This window comes from Dinoponera quadriceps, unplaced genomic scaffold, assembly GCF_001313825.1.
Source record: "Dinoponera quadriceps isolate SergipeBrazil2010 unplaced genomic scaffold, ASM131382v1 scaffold1565, whole genome shotgun sequence".
In the NCBI taxonomy this organism is placed as follows: Eukaryota; Metazoa; Arthropoda; class Insecta; order Hymenoptera; family Formicidae; genus Dinoponera; species Dinoponera quadriceps.
Genome location: NW_014556124.1, coordinates 2,116,615 through 2,140,260, shown reverse-complemented (window position 1 = coordinate 2,140,260; position 23,646 = coordinate 2,116,615). Strand labels below are relative to the sequence as shown.

Sequence of the window (23,646 nt, the reverse complement as noted above, 5' to 3'; positions counted from 1 at the left end):
TTCTGCCCACAGGACAAGAAGCGACGCGCTAACCAATCAGCACGCCGTATTTCCACGAGAACTGCAAGGTGATTGGCTGCCGCGTCGTTTCTTGTCGCGCGCGGCAAGCATTTTCGCCTCCTGCGGACGGAAACCAATACAGTATCGATACATAGGGAAATATGGTTTTCTTTCGGAAAATAAGGTTTCTTCCCTTTACAATTTGTGGAGGAAAACCCTATTCAAACATTGCGTATTCTTATGATCGACTTGCGGCCAATGCAGGACGGACTTTAACGGCGATAGTTGAGGACGAACTTTCTCAGAGGGCGCATCGGAGAATGCGGCCCCCCTGAAACCTTTGCGGGATGGCCGCTCTCAGGTCTCCCTCCGCTTGTGCGGTATACATATTCTAATACTGATGCATACTTGACGAGTCGGCATGTAATCGTAGTGGAGCAAGTGGAAAAGCCAACGCAAGAGTTGTTCGCAGCCCGTCGAGAGAGAGAGAGAGACTCGCCAAGCGGAGTGGTGGTTCGAGCCCGAAGAGCGTAGATTAAATGTGCGGCAAGGATGGGATTACCGCGCGACAACAATGAGCCGCATCACGAGTCGCTGCCGCGCGCGACCGTGTAGCAGCTTAAGTCTAACCATAGGGACGGAAACGGCTGCAAATCCGACCGGCGGAACGAACGCGCCCCCGAGGCGTTGTCGCCGTATTCTCTGACAGTCGCAGGATAAACAGGACACGGCCCGTCACACCGTCCGACGAGCGTTCCTCTTAGTGGCGAGGGACGAGGCGGAAGGAGGACCGTCAAGATCGCAGCCTCGCGAGCTACCTGCAACCGTGCGTGCGAGCAGCATCGGCGAGCGTCACCGACATGTACCAGACGTGCGGCACGAGTCGTCGCGTTAACCGTACAAACGGCCCCGTCAGCTGATCATCATTGAACAACGAAATGTGAGCAGCAGGTATCCCCATCGTCGAGCCCACGATCGTACAATCACACATTGCAGGTTCGATTGTCGCGGCCTGATTCCACCGCATACATTTAAGACTAATCGTAACGCGAAAAGGCGGCGGTGCGAGCACTTCAGTCGGTAGGTAAGGATTCACATGGGAACATGGGGAACAAGAATAGCTGTTGTGTCTACTCCAGCCCGCAAAGTGGACGCAAGGAACCAGGCTCCGAAGGTACCACTCGGAACCTGGAGGAACACCTGCCCGAAGGTGGGATTAGCGTTAATAATTTGCAACATATCAGTGAACGTGAGCCGGAAGATTGGGACTCTGATCCGTCGTTGCATCCGTGCGCGGGGACTATTTTCATGGAGCGCTCAAAGCAAGCCATAGAGAGTAAGTGTACCGGTCGCACGGAACAAATGCAGACCTTGGGAGGGGCTGTCTTCAGGGTGTGTCTGATCCGACTCCTTTTCAGATGGCATGGTGAGGAAAAAGAGTCAACATCAGATAGCGGATACAAGGCCTTTGAAGAAAAGTAGTAGCTGCAGTACAATATATCTAGACGACAGCACGGTCTCACAACCTAATTTAAAGAATACCGTCAAATGCGTTGCCTTAGCTGTTTATTACCATATTAAGAATAGAACGTCGCAGCGACAGATTGATATATTCGACGAGAAACTGCATCCATTAACGGTAATTTCGGGAAGAAAAAAAGAAAATAAGAGTATACACATTACTCTCTTATATTATTATACTTACTATACTTATCTTTTGTTTGATATTTTTCTATGTAATGTCGCTCGAGTTTTTGTAAAAAACTATCTCCTCAGACAAAATTAAATGATTCTTCAATACTGTGAATCTTCCTTTTCCAGAGAGATGGCGTTTCAGACGATTATGATAAACATAATCCAGAGCACAAGCAGATATATAAATTTGTGAGGACTTTGTTTAATGCCGCTCAGCTCACAGCTGAATGTGCCATTATAACATTGGTTTACTTAGAACGCCTACTTACTTACGCGGAAATAGATATAACACCGGCGAACTGGAAACGGATAGTATTAGGAGCTATTTTATTGGCGTCTAAGGTCTGGGACGATCAGGCGGTATGGAACGTAGATTACTGTCAAATATTGAAAGACATCACTGTGGAAGACATGTAAGCCCCTTCCTTTTAATTATTCGGCCTACTATTTCCCTCAGTTGTTCCGTAACGGAGATGAGAGGAGTTACGTATGTATTAATCGAATCAATTTGTGCGATTATCGTCTAGGAACGAGCTGGAGAGACAATTCCTGGAAATGCTGCAATTCAACATAAATGTTCCTTCGAGTGTATATGCCAAATATTACTTCGATCTTCGTACACTTGCGGAAGCAAACGAATTAACATTCCCTAGTGAACCTCTTAGTAAAGAAAAGGCGCAGAAGTTAGAAGCTATGTCCAGAGTCTACGAGGACAAGGTTACAGCCGTGGCTCTACGTACCGGTGTTAAGAAATGGTCCAGCTTAGACAATGTATGCATAGGCGGACCTAGACGTAGCATCGCTATTTTATCTTAAGCATATGTACGAATATACAAAGGGTGTTTATACCTGCCCTCAAGGTCCGCGACCACTCCTTTTTAAACACCTCGTGTGAGCGGATGTAAACGTATGTATGGATTACTGTTCATACTTTAAATGGAGGTATACGTGGAATTTCGTGTAGAAATGTCATCATTGTTACCGAATGTGTTTTTTTTAATCTCTTTCACAAGGAAAAAGAAATTGTTTGGATTGCCCGACATTTACGTTGCGTTTCTATTTAATTGATATGAATTAATGTTCGATGTATAACATATACATCTCACACGAACGATAGAGTCATCGTCTTACGGACGCTATTTTACGTGCTGTCCGAGCTAGATGTTAAAAACATTACATATACTACGTGGTGTATTGCTAAGTTGTACCGTAACGAAAAAAAACTTACCGCTGAATTTGGTTCACAAGTGACTTTAGATTTACTCTTGAGATCACGACAGGTAATTGTACCTGTGGGTATTATATCTCGATTTGCCGTCAGTTTCTCAACGAGTATGCTCTCGGTATCCGCGTTAAAGAGGAATATATACGCTCTAATTGGAACAAAATTCCAAATTAAATTCCCTTACCAATTTAAACAATTTCTAATTCGCTTTGATCAAACATGTGTTACACTAATTACATCTCAACCCGAGATACATATTAATCTTACTCGTCAGTCTTGTCTTGTCGAGTATTATTAATATATCTCCACAGCCAAGATTCTATCAGTCCGGGACCTCACGATGCGAATATATAATAATAAAACATACGAATACGGTATATTATTGAGGCAAAAAGAAAGAAAAAAAAGAAACGGAAGTTTTAGTCCTAGCATTATCTGTGTATCGTCCTCTTATATGGGAGAGAAAATAACTTGTGATATATATTAGTCAACTATTCATTATCCAAAGCATTTTATATATTGACTGAATCTAATAAGAATCAAAGTTACGGCTGATTTACTAATAACATTCTAAACGAAAGCGAAAATACGCAGCATGCTTCGAGTAAAATTATCGATATTCGTCGTAACATTTACGTAACTTACCACGAGATACTCCAATTAGAGATTCGCGAGGCGAAGCTATAATGCACATTACTATATATATATATATATATATGTGTATATATATATACATATGTGTATATCTTGATATATCTAAATTATTTTAAGTATATCAATATATCACTTATACATACTTGTGTCTTACTATTATATACATTGTGAAGGAGATCAATGTGCAAATTTGTCGTGGTGATTTACAGCAGACAAGTTGTATATAGTTTCTTTACAATGATATAATATAAGCATACACATACACATGCTGTACATCGTTCATTTATTTTGCCGCGCGCGAAAGCAAGCCGCGTTGAAAAAAAGAAATTACCTTTAGAATTATCTTCGATCAAACGATTCAAGTGGAACGCGTGAATTTTCACGGGGAGAATTAACGCCGCAGACACACACACACACTCTGCGCGCGACGCTCGATTAATTTAAAGCATCGTATATTTTGATCGACGATTTGTGTATTTTGGATAATAGTACATACATAGCAAGAACACCATTTACATATAATATAATAAGTATATGGTAGTGTGTAAACATTAGCAAATCAGCCTTTATAGCTTGTTAGGGAAACGAAAGGCATGATAAATTAGTCGGAATGATTGCTTTTATATACGGCGCTACTTCCATGAATTTGTAACTAGATAATGCGCAAGATTAAGGATAAGCCATGATATCAGGGTTGCATCTTTATTTGTAAAATCTAATACACTCTCGGTCTTCGTTGATATAATCGTATTTGATTTTTAATTACGGATCACTCTATTGTAATTGTTCGAAAAGAAGCCAACTCCTCGATATCAAGTCTCCTTGTTTGTTCGTTCTTGCTTCTTTTCACAGATATTGCGTAATACGCATTGATGTTTTAGGTACTTTATATGAGTATACTCCCCTCCCTCCACATACACACACATACACACACACACATTCACACAGAGTTACGTTGAATAATCGTTCGGTGCTCTTTCGTGGGAAAAAATCATATAATAATTTCGTTTTCTCACACACTCGCCGTTACTGCTAGGAAATCTGAATTCAAATGCTTTATACACAGGCGCGCGCGGGTTGATTGTTTCAACATAAATATTGAATGTTTAATTTAACAATCCGACAGCCACGCGCAATTGAGAGGAAGAGAGAGAGAGACACTTGTTCTCCCCATGAATCGCGTATAATTGAATCTTCCAAAGAGATCATCGAAAAGCGCGCTCACTGAGGAAGAAAAGGAAGAAAAAAAGATACTTCGAGATTGTATCATACTCACACTTTTACACGTATGACCAAGGTCAAATTAATACCATTTAATGTACTATTAATCGTGTATCATATGCCACTAACTGACTTGTGTACGATAATTTCATATTTTGTACCTACCAGTTTAGAAGTTTAAACTTAAGATAGTCTTTATCTCGCGTATATGACTGGTTATATATAAATATATATAAAAAAAGTATATATATATATATATATACATCCGTTAAGGATTAAAAAGCGTAACACGAAATTCCGTGGATTGGATTCCCTCGGAATCGCCGTTACGAAACGATATATATATATATTTACGGTTCATTATTATTTTTATATTTTATTACACGCGAGAGAGTCGACGTATTGTCGAGGTGGAATTCACAATACGACGACTGTCGAAATACGACGTATGCGGCGAGAAAGAGGAGAAGAGGAACGGCGTACGAGTTCCCGATTCTCGGCGCAAAATGTATAGCGTATGTACCGGTTCGATGGTATATGTAAGCGTAGTAGTATAACATATCCGCAATTTCTGTCCAGATTACGAGGTTTCGTTCAGCCGACCGATTTGCAAAGGTATATTTTTAGGCGTATCACCGAGGATTAAGTAGCCACACGCACACATACACACACATGTATGACGCGCTACCGGCGGAAAGCGTTCGCACAACTCGATCGAAAGCGAACACACACACGTACACACACTGTGCGATGCCAAAATATTGTAAAACGGAAAGAAAGAAGAAGAGAGTTGTACGCTGTATAAACTGACACTGCAGAAAAAAGAAAGAAAGAAACGCGTGTGCTCCGCGCTGCACCGATCTCGGTTCGTTTCGCGTTCTGATTTTCTGACGAGACTTAGATCTTACGAATTCTCTCGCGCGTGACTATTTTTATAAAATAGAGATTCATTCACGAAGACAATCTTCGAGTCTCATTGCGTCCTGTAAATAAATTGCCGAGCTCGTGTTTAAGATTCGTCGATGTGTATATCATAAAACCGTGCCGCTCTCTCTCTCTCTGTTTAGTAGTTGCTCCAGCAGAACATCTCTCACGCTTGAAGGTAGTGTCGTCTCTCGGCAACAACGTCGCCTTTAAGTCTTCCATCCTAATGTCCATGATAGAATCTTGCGATTCTTTATTCCTTGTAATAAGCAGCACTATGTTAATACGTTACACACATATATATATATGTGTATATATATATATATATATATTGTGACCGATGCTTTTAATATGAATGCTTTAATATGAATTTGTGATAAATAGTTGATACATTAACGATATCGTTTTTAACGTATAAAACAATCTGCGGAAGGCTGTCTGATTTCACTACTTTACCGTCTGTTCGATCGTCCCGGCGGGTACGATACATCGCGAAGTTGCGACGAATTTGTATATTCGGCCGCCACACCTCCCTCCTTTCGGTTTTTAGCCGAGCAGAAGGAACGATTTGATCGTAGTGATTTCTCTGTCTTGCGTTTTGAAATTGACGTTGCCGCTTGAAAAGACGTAGCGCTTTCGCGTAACTGTTGCATGCAAAAAGTGCGTTTCTCTCTCAGATATGTAAAAAATATAAATTACCGATACTTTTTAATATCTCGATTTTAAACGCGCTTCGTATCTTCGACTCCAAGCGGTCGCACGATGAACGTGGGCGACGAGAGAGCGATATGTGCGTACGTACGTACGACAGTGAAGATGTATAAAACGCGAGCTTTTCTGCAAAAGAAATTATTATTGATAATGATTATACACACACACACACACATACACGTATACATACACACAGAGAAAGAGATGTACTATTGCGAGTACTCGACTATGTATACAACGGTTGTATCGGGAATCTGACGATTGTATACACAAGCGGAGCCACTCTCTTGTCTCTCTTCGAACCGCCAAATTTCTAAGAGACACGCAATTTCTTATAAAAAAATAAAATTGTGCCTGAAATCATTTATTCAATCGACATGTATATTTGCATTTTTATATCTCTCCTATACCAAAACTTTTGATATAGACGCGAGAGAAACGAGCCTGCAATTTTAATGAACACCTCATCTTTCGCGGTGCGCAGGAATCAAGATGATGGACAAACGTTATACTTTCATATCTCAGGATTACTTTACAAATATATATCCTGAATTAGTGAGATTTGGCGAGAAATCGTCCTGGAAAAGTGATACAAAGCGAGATTTGTACATGGCACGACAAATTGCTCCTCCCGTTTCTTCTTTCATATTTGATTGAGATATATAATAAAAGGTGTGACGAGTACCTCCTGAATGATTTATTTAACGGCATTTTAGCATTCATCGATCAGTAAATACATATTGATAATGTATAATAAGCGACCCCCTTCCATTTGTTTTTTTTTTTTCTATTACATACAGCATACAACAGAAACTTTCTGAAAGCAGAGAGTTAGTCAGATCATATGTCTCGGGTTCAGTCTAAATAGAAACACATAAATGTGACGTAGCGTTTAAAATTAAAGGAATAGAAAAATCGTATAAACTATACAGTTATATATATATATATATGTATATATATATAATTATTATATATATATATATATATAATACATATATTATATAATTATATATACATACACAATATACATACATATATATATTTATATTAAACGAACGCGTTTAATCATCGCACCTATACATCTTGCAACTTTTTACACTCGGTTTACTCGCGGAAGAAAAAAATGAGGGGGGGGGGGCGACATCTGCAGGGAGGAAAGGAAAGAAAAGAATACGGTAAAATACAAATATAGAGCAGTCTCGTTCAAAGTCTCGCGTTACTTATCACCGTCACGTCGAGAGAGACTTGATATCGACTGTGATATAAACGTCATTAACAATTATTTACCACGCGCAAGTAGTAGCATTCCGTCCTTACGATCTATCGAGAGTAACTCGTTTCGCAGTGAGCTGCGATATTGCGTAACATATCTTATGCGTATGATACATTCATTATAAGCATTCGTGTATAATACGAAGAGAACGCGTTTACTTCTCCCCCGTCTCTACCTCTCCCTCTCTCTCTCTTTCTCACACACACTCATTGCTACGGACTGCATTGCATCACTGCAGAATATTCAACTGTCCGGTATTGGTGGCGTAAACCATCCCCTGGCCCGGCTGCGGCGCCCATCTGATGCAATTCAGGCTGACGTAGCCGGTGGTCTCTCGACTGCTTTGCAACAATTCTCTAATAAGCACCATACTCTCCCGGTTACTCTTGATATCCAGCTCGGTTCTCATATTCCGAATTCGCCAATCTTGCACGTGCGGCCTGTCAGCCGCCGCGTTCTGCCTCGCCGAGTTGTTCGTCGCATTCGTCGCGTTGGCCATGCTGTGCGCGAGCTCGTCCGCCCTGTGATAGCCGACGTCGGCGCGATCATACATCTTGTACGAGGCCCTCGAGTCGTTCGCAGGCTCCAACGGGGCCTGCCTCTCGTCCTCGGGCTGCCTCTCGATCAGCTTGTAGATCAGAGCCATCGGGAATGGTCGGGCGGGCACGTGAATCCTACGCGCTAAACCTACCAGGAGATGCTGCTGCGTGGGCGACATCGAGACCGATACCACAGTCTGATCGATCTTCGTCGAGTAAATCCTCTCCCCGAGTGTTTCCCATTGCAAACTATAAACACCTGGAATCACGAAGTGATAATAATAAAGGCGAACATATCGGAATTGCGATAGCTGACGCACGGTGTGAGATCACGACGTGTGCCTCTCGCTCACCTAACATTGTCGTGACGTTGATACGACCGGAAGGTAAGAGCGTCGCCAATAGCTTCCCGTCCGAAGATATGTCGATGCTGGCGTCGTTGTGGATCTTACATTCGCGCACCACCACATTCTTCTCCGCTGCGAACGGAACCCATGTTTTATGTAACACGACAATATAGACCATTGCGGTCAATCTTTGGTCTATTCTTTATAGCTTCTTTAACTTTATTAGCTTTATATTTCTTGAACTAGTGCAGCTGTAAGTTCCGGTCTACAACAGATACTTTAAGCTCTAAGCCTTAAGAAATTGACCAATCACTTTCTCCTCACATTCGACTGTGACTGGTTAATTTCTTAAGGCTTAGAGCTTAAATCCTCATTGTAGCATCATTATAGATTAGTATGTGATATGTAACATAGACTAGTATGTTCAAAATTATTGACTAATAATACTTTCGATGTGATTTTCAGGAGCTGTGTATATTTTCTTCCCCGTGTCTCTTCCGCTCGTCCGTAGGGATACATATGCGATATGAAGGATTAAAACCAACCACATTTACTTTTTTCGTAAAGGAGGTAAGAAACCAAAAAAAAAAAATCTGCGGAAAATGGAGAAAAAACGGGTTTTTCTCAAAACTTTGAAGCTACATTCATATTCGAACACAACTATAAGTAGTGTTAGACGGTAAAATAACTCGCAATGAAATCAGACGAATGTGTTTTCCGCACGTTGTTTATGTAAAACGATTATTAATGTATTAGTAAAAGTATTTCAAGATTATCAGAAGAGAAAGAGAGGGAAAATAGACGTAGTCCTTGAAAATCGTCCCGAAAGTGCGAATAATTCCGAGAACTAATGTAGACTAATCGAAGGAAAGCGTCCTCGCAACAAGGATTCGTATCTGGTGAAACAATGCCCCACACTCACGATCCGTAATATCGGGAATGTCACCGTTGGTGAAGTCCCACGCCTGAACGCGATAACTCTGCATCTCCAATGTGTTGAACATGCTCACAGGTATGTGATCTGAAAGCCACTTGATTTGTAAATCCCCCCCCCCTCTTCGCACATGCGAAATTTACTTATTAGGGCTAGAAATCGTATTGGTGGCTTCGAACTTTTTAACCTTCGACACATTATATTCGAATTTTGGTTGAACAAAATTTGAAATGTGGAAATTCGAACATCCGAATGTTGGAATATTTGAAACTTCAAGAACTGGAAAGTACGTGTGTTCGTTTTTCAGGCACAGTAAATAGTATTTACTGTCCTAAAGAATACGATTTTTTTTCTTACATATACAGTTACGTATCATAGCAAAATGTGCATTTGTTAGACAAACGCAAGTCTCGGAATTGAGCTGAAGATACTTAAACTGATACTTTATTAGACAGCATTTTGCTTTGCTCTCCAAAAATAAATTCTATTAACAACTTCGATATTTCCGAACTTTCGAACGGAGTTCGAAGAAAAAAGAACGATTCGACTCCGAATCTTCCAACCTCGTCGTCGAGTGTCGTAACCCATACCGAAGTTTCGATGCTTCGAATATGTCGGATAATACACTACCCCTGTTATTTATCGTGTGATCTCACGGCGCGCGACACTGTCAACACCGGTGTGTGCAGTTTGGAATTTGGAAACGGGGAAAGGAGTGTGTTTACCGAAATCGATATCATCGCTATCGTCGTTTCCTGGATCTTGTCCGCCTCCGCCGTTGCCGCCGCCTCCGCCGCCACCATTGCCGCCGTTACCACCGCCGCCTCCACCATTACCTCCGCCGCCGTTTCCGTCGTCGCCACCAGGACCAGGTCGTATTCCACTGGATGCACTGGATCGCCAAACCGCCAAGAACGCCGGGCTGAACAACTGATACGGCAACGACTAACGCCGCTTATAGTCTCATGCGTCGAATATAAATATGATTTTAAAGTTTCCGAAAGAAAAATAATAATCCGTTTTCCCTTACTTTCTTTATGGGAAAAAAAAAAAAAAAATTTGGTAGGTTGATGAATGCTAAATTCATGAGCGGCTCCCTTGATGGCGCCGTTAAAAGTACGACAGCCAGCGCTAACTTAAAATCACCTTAAAACTGTAAATACGAGGAAACCAAGAATATATATATATATATATATATATATTTGTACCCGATTTCTGTTATTGTTCGGCAGGGCAGAGCTTGGCCCGGGTTGACTCGCCAAGTCATTCGCACGGTCGCCATTCCTGTCGACGCCGAAGCTGAGCAGCCTCTGGGCTATCGTCTCCGCGCCGGACGACAGCGGATGTGTGGTGCTGGCCGGCGGCGAGATCCGTCTCCTGCGAAGATTGTGAGGAAAGTTGTTGAGGTCGCTGACGGGTATGCTGTTGACCTGCAGCTCGGGCACGTTGAATTCCTGTCGCAGTGTCGACCCGCTCTCCCTGTGGAGGAACCTGCGCCACGAGCAGACGTCCACTCCGGCGACCAAGTCGATACTGTTGCCGTCTCTCAACGGATACCTGGGATACAGGGAGTCGCGAAACGGCAGGGCGGCGCGTGCCAGCGGGGCGCTCTGATGCCCCGTTCTCGGCGGTCTCTGCTGCAACAGTCTGCTGCCCTGCTGAGCGTCCACGGGGAAGCCCGGCCAGGCGTAGGACGTGCTAGGAACTTGCGCCGTCTCGTTCTCACGCGAGTTACCCGCTGGCTCGTCATTGGCCCGTCTAGGCGGCGGATCGAAGGCCACAGCGTTCCTGCGGCACCGCCGGAAGTCTCTGGTGCGCGCCACCGAGTCGCTCTCGTTGCGCGGCTGCTCGCGCGGGTTGTTGTCTCTGGGCCCAGCCGCCCAATTCTCGACTATCCTCGTACGCATCTCGCCGCTGTTGATCGAGCTGCTGCTTTGGATCCTCTCCACGATACTCTGCACCTCAGCCGACAGCATGGTCTCCGACAGCAGGGGGCTACCGCTCGACTGTTGCCGATTGTTGTCGCGAGCGTTGCCGCTGGAATTGTTGTCATCGCTGCTACCATTGTTGTTATTGCTGTTGTTGGATCTGGCAGTGTTCTGATTCTCCATCGACGAACCGTTGCTGCCCGAGTGCGTGCCCGCCCGTGCGTGCCGCGGTGTGTAGAACAGCTTCTTCAATTGCTCCGCCATGGGGTGATGCCTGTTGCCCGGTGCCGAGAGCAGATCCTCCGCGTTCCCCCGGTAGACACCCGCAGACGTGCTCGGTATATCGCTGCGACCGCCCCTCGAGAATCTCTCGCGCTCCGTGTTGCGCCTGTTTTGCGCAGTGTCGTTCGAGCGACCGCTTTCCGTCTGCAGGCTGTTGTCGATGCTGTTGTTGGGACGCGCGTTCTCAGTCCTGCTCACATTATTATCGACCGACAGGTCGGAAGTAAAAGGCCCGTACTGACTAGATTCCAATTCCCGTCTCGTTATTACCAACTGCGCTAACAGTAAATCCGTCAATTCCAACGCCAAGTGGAGTAGCACGTACATTTCTGAAGGTAGAAGAGATAGTAGAAGAACGTAGATCAATATATAATGGATAGGTAATAACAGTATGTATCATTGCGTCTTGCCTGATCTAGCCTGACAAACTGTACTTACTGTACATCTGTTCGTACAGAACATTGCTCTGAGAACCATTCCCCGACCTCGTCACTTCGAAGAACTGGATCAGAGATCTCACCATCAGGCCGAGAACTTGTCTGGAACGATATCAATCAATGTTAACGCATTATCGGGCATTATCGTACGATCTACGTCGTGTATGCTGTACTATTTCTTAGAAGAATAGGCGACCCCAAAAAAATAACTTCTCAGACATCAAAATAGCGACCAAAGGTGACATTTTTTTCGTCAAATTCTGAGAATAACTATATATATATATGTATATTTATATACGTTAATCGTCGCTAGTTTTAGTGTTAATGCATGGCACTGTACATCAACATCACATTGTGTGTTCAAAATGTCAATTAATTAATTTATTCATATATCAATTAATTATTAACTAATTTATACTCTGTGTGCGTTCTCCCTCTCACCTGGCTCTTAATCTCGTAGTTTCGCGTATCTGTTCCATCTCCTGATTCTCGTGGTCTCTGTTCTCCGACTGACTGTCGCTGTCCGATCCTCGGTTGACATTGCCGCTGCGAGTCAAGGCTCTCTGCTGCCGGACTAGGGATTGCAGTCGCATGAGGTCCTCCGCAATTTTCTGCAGGGACTCGGACGTGGTCTGCCTTCTGTCCCGCTCGCCGTTACTACTGCCGCTGCCGCCGGGCGCGTTCCTGCGCAAATGCCACGGTCTTCTAACGTTCTCGCAATGGCGGAACGGATTGTTGGGGGACTGAGGCCCGATGCGGCTCTGCTTCAAGTTGCGCGATCTCATCAACCACGATCTCAGAAGTCTGAAACACGGGACGGGTGGTTAATTTCGAGCGGTGTGTGTCTCTTGAAGAGAGAGAGAGAGAGAGAGAAAGAAAGAGAGAGGTCGATGATAATCGAAATTTATAATTTGACAATATGGTCACTCAGAGCTTTCGTTGTCAAATCGTAAATTTTGGACGTAATCGTCAAGCTTTCCATTTTCTTCTCCCTTCAAGATATAGATTTACCGTTGCTCTTCGACAGCTTCGAAATCGATTTCGGAATTTTTAAGCTTTCACGCCGATATTTCCGAGTTTCAGTCCTCTAAACTTCGAAGATTTATGCATTCGTTACGGGGGAGAGGACGACGGGTAAAAATAGATCTCGATTTTACCACCCTGAAAGCTTCGAAGCTTTTCTCGATTTTCGAGTATTTCGTATCGAAGCTCTTCCGAACGCGAAAACTTCGAAGGGAAATTACACTCCTAATGAATAGACGCGCTCCTCTGAGAAGCACGCGATTACCGGAGGTTCATTCTCTGCCGCAGGTTCTGGTACCGTCTGCTCCGCCACCTGCTGCCGCCGGAGGACGACTCGGGCGAGGACGTGGAGGTCGAGCTACCGCTCTGGTTCACCGGATACTGCGTCACCAGATCGGAGTTTGCGTTAGCATCGTCGGCGTTGCTCCCGTTGTTGCCGCTCGTATTGGCCGCCGGAGGAGGGTCGGCGTCTGCGCGCGGCATCTGCGTGGAGCCGGCGTTACGGTCGATACCGCTGACGAAGTTCGAGATACTCGGCAACGGTCTCAGCTGCGACGTTAACGCCGTCACCGTGGGCAGACTCGAATTGGCACCGATGTTCGACACGATACTGGACATGCTGGGTAACTGCGATGCGTCTCTGCTGGTCGTGGCTAAGTTTGAGTACGTGTGATCGTTCGTCGCGTACTGCGGCGTGGCGTTGCCGTCGGACGGGGGAGCGCAGTTCTGGCAGCGCGACGTTAAGCGGGAATACCAGCCGTCCAGCATCTCCTTCAGATTGTGCGACAGCATCTGCCGTAGCTCCGAGTCGCTCGGCAACAAGTTCGACAGGCTGATGTTGGTCGAGGTCTCCTCGACGTTGCGAACGCCGCTCGACGACGCTGGCGACGTCGCAAACTCTTCCTCGCGGCTCCTCTCGGTGATGCCCCGTGACGTCGACGGCTGGCTGTGATCGTACGTCCTCGCCTGATCGTTCTCGCTGTTCTGCCTCTGGTAATTCTCCAGTAGGGCCTTCTTGTAGTTCTTCGCCGACTCGTTCTGCGAATTCGTGGACGAGCTTGTGGCCGTGGACGCCGTGGACGCCGTTGACGGCGCGCCGGGGTTGCCGTTACCGGCCTCCCTCTGCGCTTCCGTCTGATCGTTGTTGTTGTTCAGCCTCTCCACGCGAACGGTCACGTGCAACGAACGGATCTGGCGCTGCAGGTCCTCCCACATTTTACGCACCTGACACAGCTGAACTATCTCAAGCCGCGCCCTGTTCGCGAAACGAGAAGAAACGTTACCCTCGGGAGATAAGGGGCCCTTTTCTGCTTAACTAATGCTGGAACGAAATTCCTCCTTCTTTAAGCGATGGATTATACGGAGTGTTTCTTAAATAAGGTGGAATGGCTACATGTTGTCGTGTAGGATGCATCGATGCAAACATAAAAGTTCGTACAAACATAGCGCCTAAGGTGCTCAGTCGATGAGTTGTAAGGATTACGAGGAGAATTTGTGTGTTACTGCAATAGACGCTTTAATGCTATTGAACGGTGCATTCCAATCGACTTAAGGACGTGTTGCCCATTAATGTCGTATTTTCAGTGGCGTATCAAGAGGATCGCTCATAAATATAATAATTATCAAGCAAAATTGCATCCTTACACATTTATTTCACCTAAATAATATGAAAAAAAAACTGAAGTAGACAGGCCACCTTTTCTAAAACGCCCTGTAATACTTGCTTCATTTGCCAAGAGCAAAAGGCACAAGTTGGTTCAGCTAAAAAGGACAAGGGACTATGGACGCAACACGTTCACGTTCACGTATCGTCAACTCACCGGCATAAGCGTTGCATATTGTCGATGTGGCGATTAAGTAACTGAATCCCCTGTCGAACTCCCAGTGAACCCTCTCTCAGGTCCACACTGCCGAGCACTCTGAGATCGAGATCCGCGTCGTCCGGACTTCTCTGACCGCGCTGCCGGTTGCTGCCGCTCGCGAAGCTGCTCTCGCGATTACTCCTGTCGGCGCTTCTCGCCGCTGGATCGTTAACACCCTCCGTTAAACTCGCGAACACGTCGGTCGCGCTCGAGTCGGGCATTTGCAAGTGAAACGGAGTACCGTGAGCGAAGTCGCTGGTCGCGGGTGTCTGATTCTGATCTACCCGTCGGGACTGATTTTCCCGCAAGCTTCTAAAAGGGAACAACGGCGGCTGTTCGTAACGAGAAGGATTTAGTGACACGGGCGATAAGCGGTTCCTATCGCGCATAGTACTTGGATCTCTGTGTCGTGTATCGTTTGAATTCTGATCCGCCACGTCCTCTGAGAGAGATCTCTCTTGAGCTTGCTCGCTCGGCAAGTCGTTGTTAGCGTATTCCGTGTTTCTACTCGAATTGTCCAGCTGTATCCATCGGCTGGTCCACCGGCGAGCATTCGAATTCGTATTGGAGCTCGAATCGTCTAGGTTGGAATCCGAATTGCTGTTCTCCTCGAGAAGCCAATACCCGTTCTCCGAATCATCCAGCGAAACTTGTTGGACAGTGTTATTGTTCTCCATCCGGTCCGCGTGCAAATGCCGCTGGAGAACATCTAGCACTCTCCTGAGCAGAGATAAATTTCTAAATGTTGAAAATAATTTCTAAATGTTAAAAATTTCCACAAATAAAAAAATTCTAAATATAAAATATATATATATATGTTACATATTGACAAATAAGATAAATATATATATTACAGAATGGTTGAATGCAGTTCACCTCAAAAGAGACACAGTGAACTGACAGAACGTAGCGTTAACCCTTTATTGACAAGGTGAATTTTCAACGTATCCAGGAAAGTGGAGTTAAATCCGACCTCATGCTGTTTTGTTCATTTTTCATATATACAATCAATTTACAAAATGGATAAAAGAGGTGAGTAATAATATGGAACATTCCTTAAGAGAGACAGCTCTAAAATAAACAAAGCAATGGAGTCAATCCAACACCACCTTGCCATTGGGGGGTTAAAGAAGAACAAAGGAGAGGGAAACGAGAGAGAGGAATGTGCTTCAATCGTTGACGAAGCGACACTTACCTCTGCGCACGATTGCACTGCTGTATGATTCTCAGTGTCCGGTTAGTCTCGACGTTACTTTCGTTCGCTTCGTTATTCACATTATCGGACAGATCGTTCCTATCCATCTCCTCGTCATTTAATCTGGAAGAGCCAGCTGGCACCTCTTGATTCTGCGACCTCGACAGTTGCGCGGCGAGCTTGGGCACATTCGGCTGAAACGCCGAATGACTGGAAACCGTGAAGTTGGACGGGCCGTTACGCGACGTCGACCCCAAGTAACCTTCGTCGCTCGATGATGAACTATCTCCTGAAATAATAATAATAATAATAATAATAAAAGACCTAATCAGCACGATTAGAGAAACAGCAGATAAATCTACTAGGCAATATCTATTGACTGTACAACATCACAGTCGTATTCGCGTGATAGAACTAAAGTATCTCGAAGCAAACCTAACGCTGAAGTCTTAGGAATCGCAACGTCTGACAGCGGTGGAAATGCATGTTGCTAGAAATCACGTAATAACTTAACACTTAGCCAAAGATTCACCACACCTAAATTGTAGATCCAGCCTAAAGTTGAACGTTCGTCATCGCGCATTTTCATTCACGCGAAAAGTTTTCACAATTCCAATAGGTGCTCTAAACCTTGAGAAACTAACCAATCACGGTCGATCATTCTCCTCACATTCGACACTGCGATCGGTCAATTTCTTAAGGCTAATTTCATAACATCTGTTATAGACGGAGACTTACCGATATAAGGTAGTGAGATAAAAGGCGGTCCTAATTTACGCTTCCGCCTCCTGGGTGGCTCGTCCTCGGTATCCGTGGCATCGAAGCGTCTTCTCGTAGCTCTTCCGGGATTTTGATTCCTGTTGCCTCGCGACGAAGCGCTCGCGTTGCCGTCCGCGCCGCGTTCCTCGTTCCTCCTCGTTTCATTGCCGGCTGAGCTCGAGCTGGGAAATACATCGGATTCCGGGTGCAAGTCACTCCGGCGCGTTGCTGCTCCCGCGGGTAGTGACGGATGCAACTCGTCCCCCGTCAATCCGGAACTGGTGCTGGGTAACGGCTCGTCGTTCGCGACGAGCGCCCGCCACTCGGCCTCACTCAAATTTAGCTGCTCGGTGGGGTCGCTCGCGATATGACGGTTCCGCGGTAAAATACCGTACATCGTGAACTCGTCGCGCAACCGCTCGATCCTGGAGCTCGTGTTGGTGAACTGCACCTCCATATTGTTGAGCGCCTCGATCTCGTCGTTCAGAGCGTTGCGGAGCAGCTGCAGACGGGAGTTGCAGTTGTACGAGTGATCGAACAAAGTGGTGGTTTGCCTCTGTAGCCTCTCCCGTAGCTTCTGCAGTCGCACCAAGCAGGAACTGTTGTTCTCGGCCGCGGCGTTCAGTGCCTCTCTCAGATTCTGGAGAGTCGTACCAATCTCCTCCTGCTCGGAGCGCTCCATGAGCAACCGCCGGCAGCGTTGCAGCCTCTCCAAATTCGTATTGTTCGCCTGGGCGCTCGAGTTCAGCTCGTTCCTCAATCTCCGTATGGACGATTCGGTAGCGGTCTCGTTTCTGCCGCTGGACTCCTCCGGATTTGCGGACGACGACGTCTCTGGTATGTCCATGGGGTCGGTGCCGCGGTCGATCTTTAAAGCAAGTTAATATAAAACTTAGAGTTTAAAGGAGAAAGCGGTTTTTCAAATTTTTACTTGGGGTTTTTCCCGGTTTCCTTCCCAACGGTGGAAAAATTCACGTGTGTCTTGGTTGAAACCTGTCATATTTACTTCTTTCCGTAGAGAAGATAATTGCGTGCACTCAATTGAAGTTAAATAAAGTTAACATGTTATGTGTTAAGCAATAACATATTACTTTCAAAGAATTGTATATAATATTATTACAATAAATAATTTCAGGAAATTGTGAGCAAAGTTAAACATTCCAGGTTTTTTTCTTCTCGTGACTTTTCTAGATGTTCCCTAGCATTTTAAATTTCCATGACTTTTCCCGGTTTTCCAAGTCTGCGTGACAATCCTAAAATATGTAATATATATAATAAAGAAGAAAGTATTATCCCTTCTTAATACCTCCACTATTAGATGGCGATTTTGAGTGATTATTTATGGAATCATTTATTTAGTTAACTCGCCGTTACGTAATGACGCTAATATGACAATACATAACAGCATTTGTTATGACGCTTTTTTATTTTTGAACATATCGAAACGTTTTCAAGGTATTTTTAGCATTTAATTTGCATTATTTTCTTATTCTATATTATATTTTCTCATTCTTTTTAAACTGGGACGTATTATCATACAAATATATGTACATTTGAATGTTGTGTTCTTGTATTCGTTACTTAACATTTTATTCGACTGTAAACATTTCAGGTTATGCAAAGATAAACAATAGCATGACACTTTGCTAACATAGCTCCTGATAACAATACCTCTTGACAACTTATTTCTCAAGGTTCTCATATCGGAGTAGTTATTCGACATTAAATCTAATTTGTAATTCACTGCTACATTTCTATTTATACTACACTACTATCCTTCTGACAAATTGTATCTTCTAACAAGCAAGTTAGTATCTATATTAAAAATTCACGGTTATATTATATTCATTGTTATTCCTCTTAAGAGAGTTTATTTTGAATAAATATATAATTTTATTACAAAGCATTCTATATTATTTTGAACAAAACCATTTTTTACTCTATTTTAGTTGAAAGCCATATCACCATCCCTGCTTCTCTTCATCCCATCATGCAATGTCACCACATTTCTTTTTCTTAATAAATAATGTCCTAAATAATAAATATTTCATACCTTTGAGTCTAGAATCGATTGAACAACATTTTGGCGAATTTAACTTCAGTTAAGTGCACGTAATTATCTTATTTGCGGAAAAAAAATTAATTCGACAGATTTTAACCGAACATCCGTGAATTTTTTCAAACGAATTTTTCTACTCATGGAAAGAAACTGAAAAAATCCGCGGAAATATTGAAAAAGAAAAACGTTTTTCCAAGCCTTCGAAACTATAATAAAACTCTTATATGTGAGAGAAGAAAAAGGCCCATATTCTGAACTCTTTCTTATTAAAAAGAAAGTGCCCCTAAAAATAGCTTAGGAACCACCTGGTTGGCTGAGAAGCCACATTTAAGGCACTTTTATCGATGAAAGGCCACGTTCCAAAAGCCTACTCAACGGATGTAGAATAGCATTTAATTCAGCAATTAGGATAGAAAGAGGAAATATCTCTTTATCATGATTGCTTAATTAATGCTACTCTACCTACGTCGAGTAGGATTTTGGAAGGCAGCCAAAGAGAGTTCAGAATACAGGCCAAAGAATCCAGCGAGTCGTGAACATGACGAGCTTGACGAGCGTACAGCTTACCGTATCTCTGTTTCTGTTGGAGACGTCGAAGTAACGTCTCACAAGCGTCACGTACTGATCGACGAGGTTCCTGTAACATAGATTTATCCTCCTCTCCGGATCCTGCGAGTTGCCCCTCTGCAATCTCTCATCCACTCCGACCCAGGCGTTGTTCAGACGCTCGTACAATTCGTCCCTGGGATCCCTGGCGGATGGTAACTGTAACTGCTCGCGGACCGCGTCAACTTCTCGTTGCCTGGCCAGGGCCAGGGCGGCCGACGCCTCGTCGTCATTACTGTCGTCCGCTGATCTATTCTCCGCATTGTCCATATTGTCCAGGCTGACGCCGGGCAGATGAAGATTTCTCGCGATACTCGGACGAGACGTAGCTTCCCTAGTTTGATTCAGTTCTACATCGTGAGACATAAAACTTATATTACGACGAATCTCGAATCGTTACAGTAACGGATGGTGTAGTTTGTGTAGACCGAACATTACGCGACGTCGAATCGCTCGTGCGAATTGGTCGTCTCCGAATCTCACTGCATTAGTAGTTCATGTACGGAGTATGTAATAGCATAAGTATTATATTTTCGTAGTATATAGCACAGCAATATATATAGGTGGTGTACCTTCGGATAGATTTCGTCGTCGTGGAAACCGTGCCTCTTCCTGCCTCAGGCCACCCCTCAACTCCTGGTTATTGTTGTATCGCATCCGAGACATTTCAAGGCCTCTGCGCATGAACAAGTACGCACTGAAAACATTATCGTTCAAATTTCGCGAACTCTTGCTCCAACTGAGTACAATTCGGCTCTCGCATCATGCAGTTTTGAATAAAGTAACAAGCGGTGCGTTCTTTTCAGCTGATCTGGCCGCACCGGTGCGAGAAATTCACGCGTACCGAAGCACGAGAATCTCATATGCGCACACCGTACGTTTCAACATGTAAATTTCTCGGCTCGGTTAAAAGGAACAGTCCAAAGGTGATAATCAATAATATGAATAATTTGAGTACCGGGAAGTCCTCTCCGCGTAATCCGCCGGCCCTCTCCCGTACACGGAGCCATGGTTCCACAAGTGCCAAGGCGGAAGATCGATATCCGGCATGCCTACTCGCGGGTACCTTAAGTTCCTAATTTTTCAGCAATTAATGTCTTATATTTTCAATTATGATATATAAGAATAAAATATGAGAAAAAGTAATCTGAAATTCATTTTCACAAATTCATATGAGTTCAACTTGTATATAAGTAATGCGTATATTATTATATGATGTTCTTACATTAAACTATTTCTAAGTAATTGACCCACAGGAGCACGATCCCATTGTGATTGGACTTGCGGCGTATTTGCGATCCCTGTGATCAATTTTCTCCCTAAATTATCAAAAGCCACGTATCTGCAAGTTTTACAAAGTGATGTGGAATCGAAACATATGTCTCCAATATCTATTCACATACATAACGTCAAGTTACTCCCTTGTGCCTTTCTCATCTATCATTTCTTTTCATACCGTCTATCTTAAACTCTTCGAATTGAGCTGGACACTTCAAAGCTAAATACAATCGTCGAGGACGGAATACTTTAATGGACCGTTGCGACATTCGGCGAAAAAAATAACTTCTTGAGAGAGAAAAAGCGAAAGCAATGAACACTGAGGTTTTAAAATGAAATCTTATTTATTATCATCATAAAAAAAAATATGTAAAAGAGACATGAGTATAAACGTCCATCGCAACGGTCGATAATTGTAGCTTGTATGAAGAGTATAAATTTGTCGAAAAAATTTGTCAAACAATACAATATCAAACAATATGCGTCCGTAAAACTCGAAAAGTTAAATCTTAATCGAGATAAATACATTACACACATACCTCACTTTTTCCTTCTCAGTCTTTGTAGTAGCCACAGCAAAGGGTTGAGATTTGCTCCAGTCCCAGAAATGTATCTCATTGTATGTCGCAATGACTAACAGCCGTTCAGATGGATGAAACGCTAATGAAGCTATAACAGTTTGGCTCTCAGCATTCCATATTTCGCTACCACCCTGTGTGAACAAAATCACCATTAATTGTTGAATCTCTAACCATTTAATGTTTCAATATATTATGATTTCGAGGATTTTATGCACTTACGCTTAAATCCCATACGCGAACTTGGCCTCCTAAGCAACCAGACGCTAAGATCTGACTGGAAGATGGATGAAAAGCTATGCACCACGGAGTACGTGGATGTCCAGACAGAGTTCTAATATTCTTCCCTGTTGTAATTTCTGTGATGTAAACATTATGATTCCCATGGGTGGATGCTACCTTGGTCCTGAAATTATTTGCAATATGAAGATTTGATTTGCCGCAATATTAACTTACAATGCCATTCGATATATACACGATATTAAATTGCTGTACATAAATAAAAATTTATCATAATTAATACATGCACATATATGCACATCTTACCCATCAGGACTAAAAACCATCAAGAATGTAGCTCTAGGAACACCAGGTAACTCACATTTCTACCAAAAGAACAACATTACTTTAATCATTAACATATTACTATACATAAGTAAAAAAATAGAATTAAATATTTTTATCCCATCATTATTAACCCTCTAATGTTAAAATTAAGATTGGATCCAACCCTATGCTCTACTTTATTCATTTTTTATCTAATTAATGCACGAAATTGATAAAAGAAGTAAAAAGAGACATGACGCTTCTCCCTATTTATTTATAAATGAAAAAAATGTTACAAAGTTTACTGACTTTAAATAATTGCTGTAAAATACTTGGAAAAACGCTCTGATATTCTGAAAATTCATCTTGCCATTGGGGGATTAATTCAACTGTTATTAGAAGGTTAATTTTAACCATTACATAAAACCAACTGATAAAAATGGAAACCTGGGGAATACAGAAGTACATACCAATTCCTTATGGTCCTTTAAAACCAGATTTGTCTCAGCTATTGGTTCTAATTCACGTGTGCTAGTTTTATGCGTTGTGCGTAATCCGAAATCTCTTAGCATTAAGTTACGTAATACATTGCGTGACTTGCTGCGGTGGAGCAATTCGGGTTTCTTCTTAACCTTCCCCATTTAGTGGGCCGTCTTTGCAACTACTAAACAAATTACAAATATCATATACATGGTGGTGCATAATATATGATAGCATAAAGCTGTAACAATTAAATTAATAACCTTACATCTATACCTCTTCCCCTATAAATCTATCCTGCAAGAGAATCAATTGCACAAGTTTGTTCTTTGAAAAAAAAACTACTGCAATCCCAAATGGCAAATTAAATCTGTACATTACTGCAGTTCACAGCGACGCAATCGTTATTAAGTGGGATCTCGAGAAGCCCAGATATCGGGGAGAGAAGGTAGACTTCAAAAAAGGGGGTGTGCGCTAATTGCAACTATGTCTTGAGGTAAGGTAAGACGACGCAATTGCACGAGAAAGATTAACTGTACGAGATGCAGGACCCGTCAGTGACATCGAGCGATTCACGCGCGCTTAGTCGACGAGTCCACGGCGAGATATCGGCCACGCTAATTAATCGCTGAGAATCACACGTTCGTCGGACGTGCCTGCGACGGCAAATGGAATTCGTGACAAATTCGCGGTTACGTTTTTCTCGCGTCCGAGACGCTCGCACCGTTCATTCTCGCTCGCCGAAATTTTCGGCGAATTTGGATTTACCTGCGAATCACCGTTCGAAGCCACATACATAGGAAACCGTCCACTTCGTGTACACGGCGAACGCGATATTTTTCCCGTCACATACTTGATCGAAACATCCTCTCCTTCTCCACCACGATTCGTTTGCAGTTCTCCCGTGAAGCAGTTCCGCTGACGAACCAGCCGGAGTCATGAGCTGTCGGTCACGTTTGCGACCATGATGAAGTTCATCATGTATCATTAGATGACGTTTCGCGCTAGACTGCTAACGAATAATCGAATAGCCATTGGGTGACGGTCGGTAACGTCAGTAGCGCTTCCCGTCGTGTCGATTGGCTCGTCC

General features: G+C 43.5%; 2 protein-coding genes across 6 annotated transcripts; one reads left to right on the top strand and one right to left on the bottom strand.

The window, feature by feature from the left end:
• The first annotated feature begins 308 nt into the window (after nucleotides 1-308).
• Nucleotides 309-6,802, top strand: LOC106746764 (cyclin-Y-like protein 1). 2 transcript variants are annotated; one of them, XM_014623756.1, is made up of 5 exons: nucleotides 309-940; nucleotides 997-1,336; nucleotides 1,419-1,639; nucleotides 1,822-2,108; nucleotides 2,223-6,802. In XM_014623756.1, the coding sequence occupies exons 2-5, from the start codon at nucleotides 1,105-1,107 to the stop codon at nucleotides 2,509-2,511; spliced, it is 1,029 nt and encodes a 342-aa protein (XP_014479242.1). In that variant the 5' UTR covers nucleotides 309-940; nucleotides 997-1,104; the 3' UTR covers nucleotides 2,512-6,802. The 2 variants fall into 2 exon arrangements, with proteins under 2 accessions (XP_014479242.1, XP_014479241.1); XM_014623755.1 differs by having other exon boundaries at nucleotides 309-1,336.
• Nucleotides 6,081-23,534, bottom strand: LOC106746762. 4 transcript variants are annotated; one of them, XM_014623751.1, is made up of 20 exons: nucleotides 23,325-23,534; nucleotides 22,547-22,740; nucleotides 22,077-22,135; nucleotides 21,753-21,936; nucleotides 21,492-21,664; nucleotides 20,900-21,016; nucleotides 20,633-20,749; nucleotides 20,247-20,371; nucleotides 19,636-20,024; nucleotides 16,989-17,877; nucleotides 16,251-16,539; nucleotides 15,014-15,793; nucleotides 13,459-14,448; nucleotides 12,612-12,974; nucleotides 12,172-12,272; nucleotides 10,732-12,062; nucleotides 10,249-10,468; nucleotides 9,512-9,610; nucleotides 8,596-8,721; nucleotides 6,081-8,501 (listed from the first exon to the last, which is right to left on the bottom strand). In XM_014623751.1, exons 2-20 carry the CDS (start codon nucleotides 22,715-22,717, stop codon nucleotides 7,933-7,935), a joined length of 7,092 nt encoding a protein of 2,363 aa, XP_014479237.1. In that variant the 5' UTR covers nucleotides 22,718-22,740; nucleotides 23,325-23,534; the 3' UTR covers nucleotides 6,081-7,932. The 4 variants fall into 4 exon arrangements, with proteins under 4 accessions (XP_014479237.1, XP_014479239.1, XP_014479240.1 ...); XM_014623753.1 differs by having other exon boundaries at nucleotides 10,249-10,453; XM_014623754.1 differs by having other exon boundaries at nucleotides 15,014-15,775.
• Between the last annotated feature and the right edge of the window lie 112 nt (nucleotides 23,535-23,646).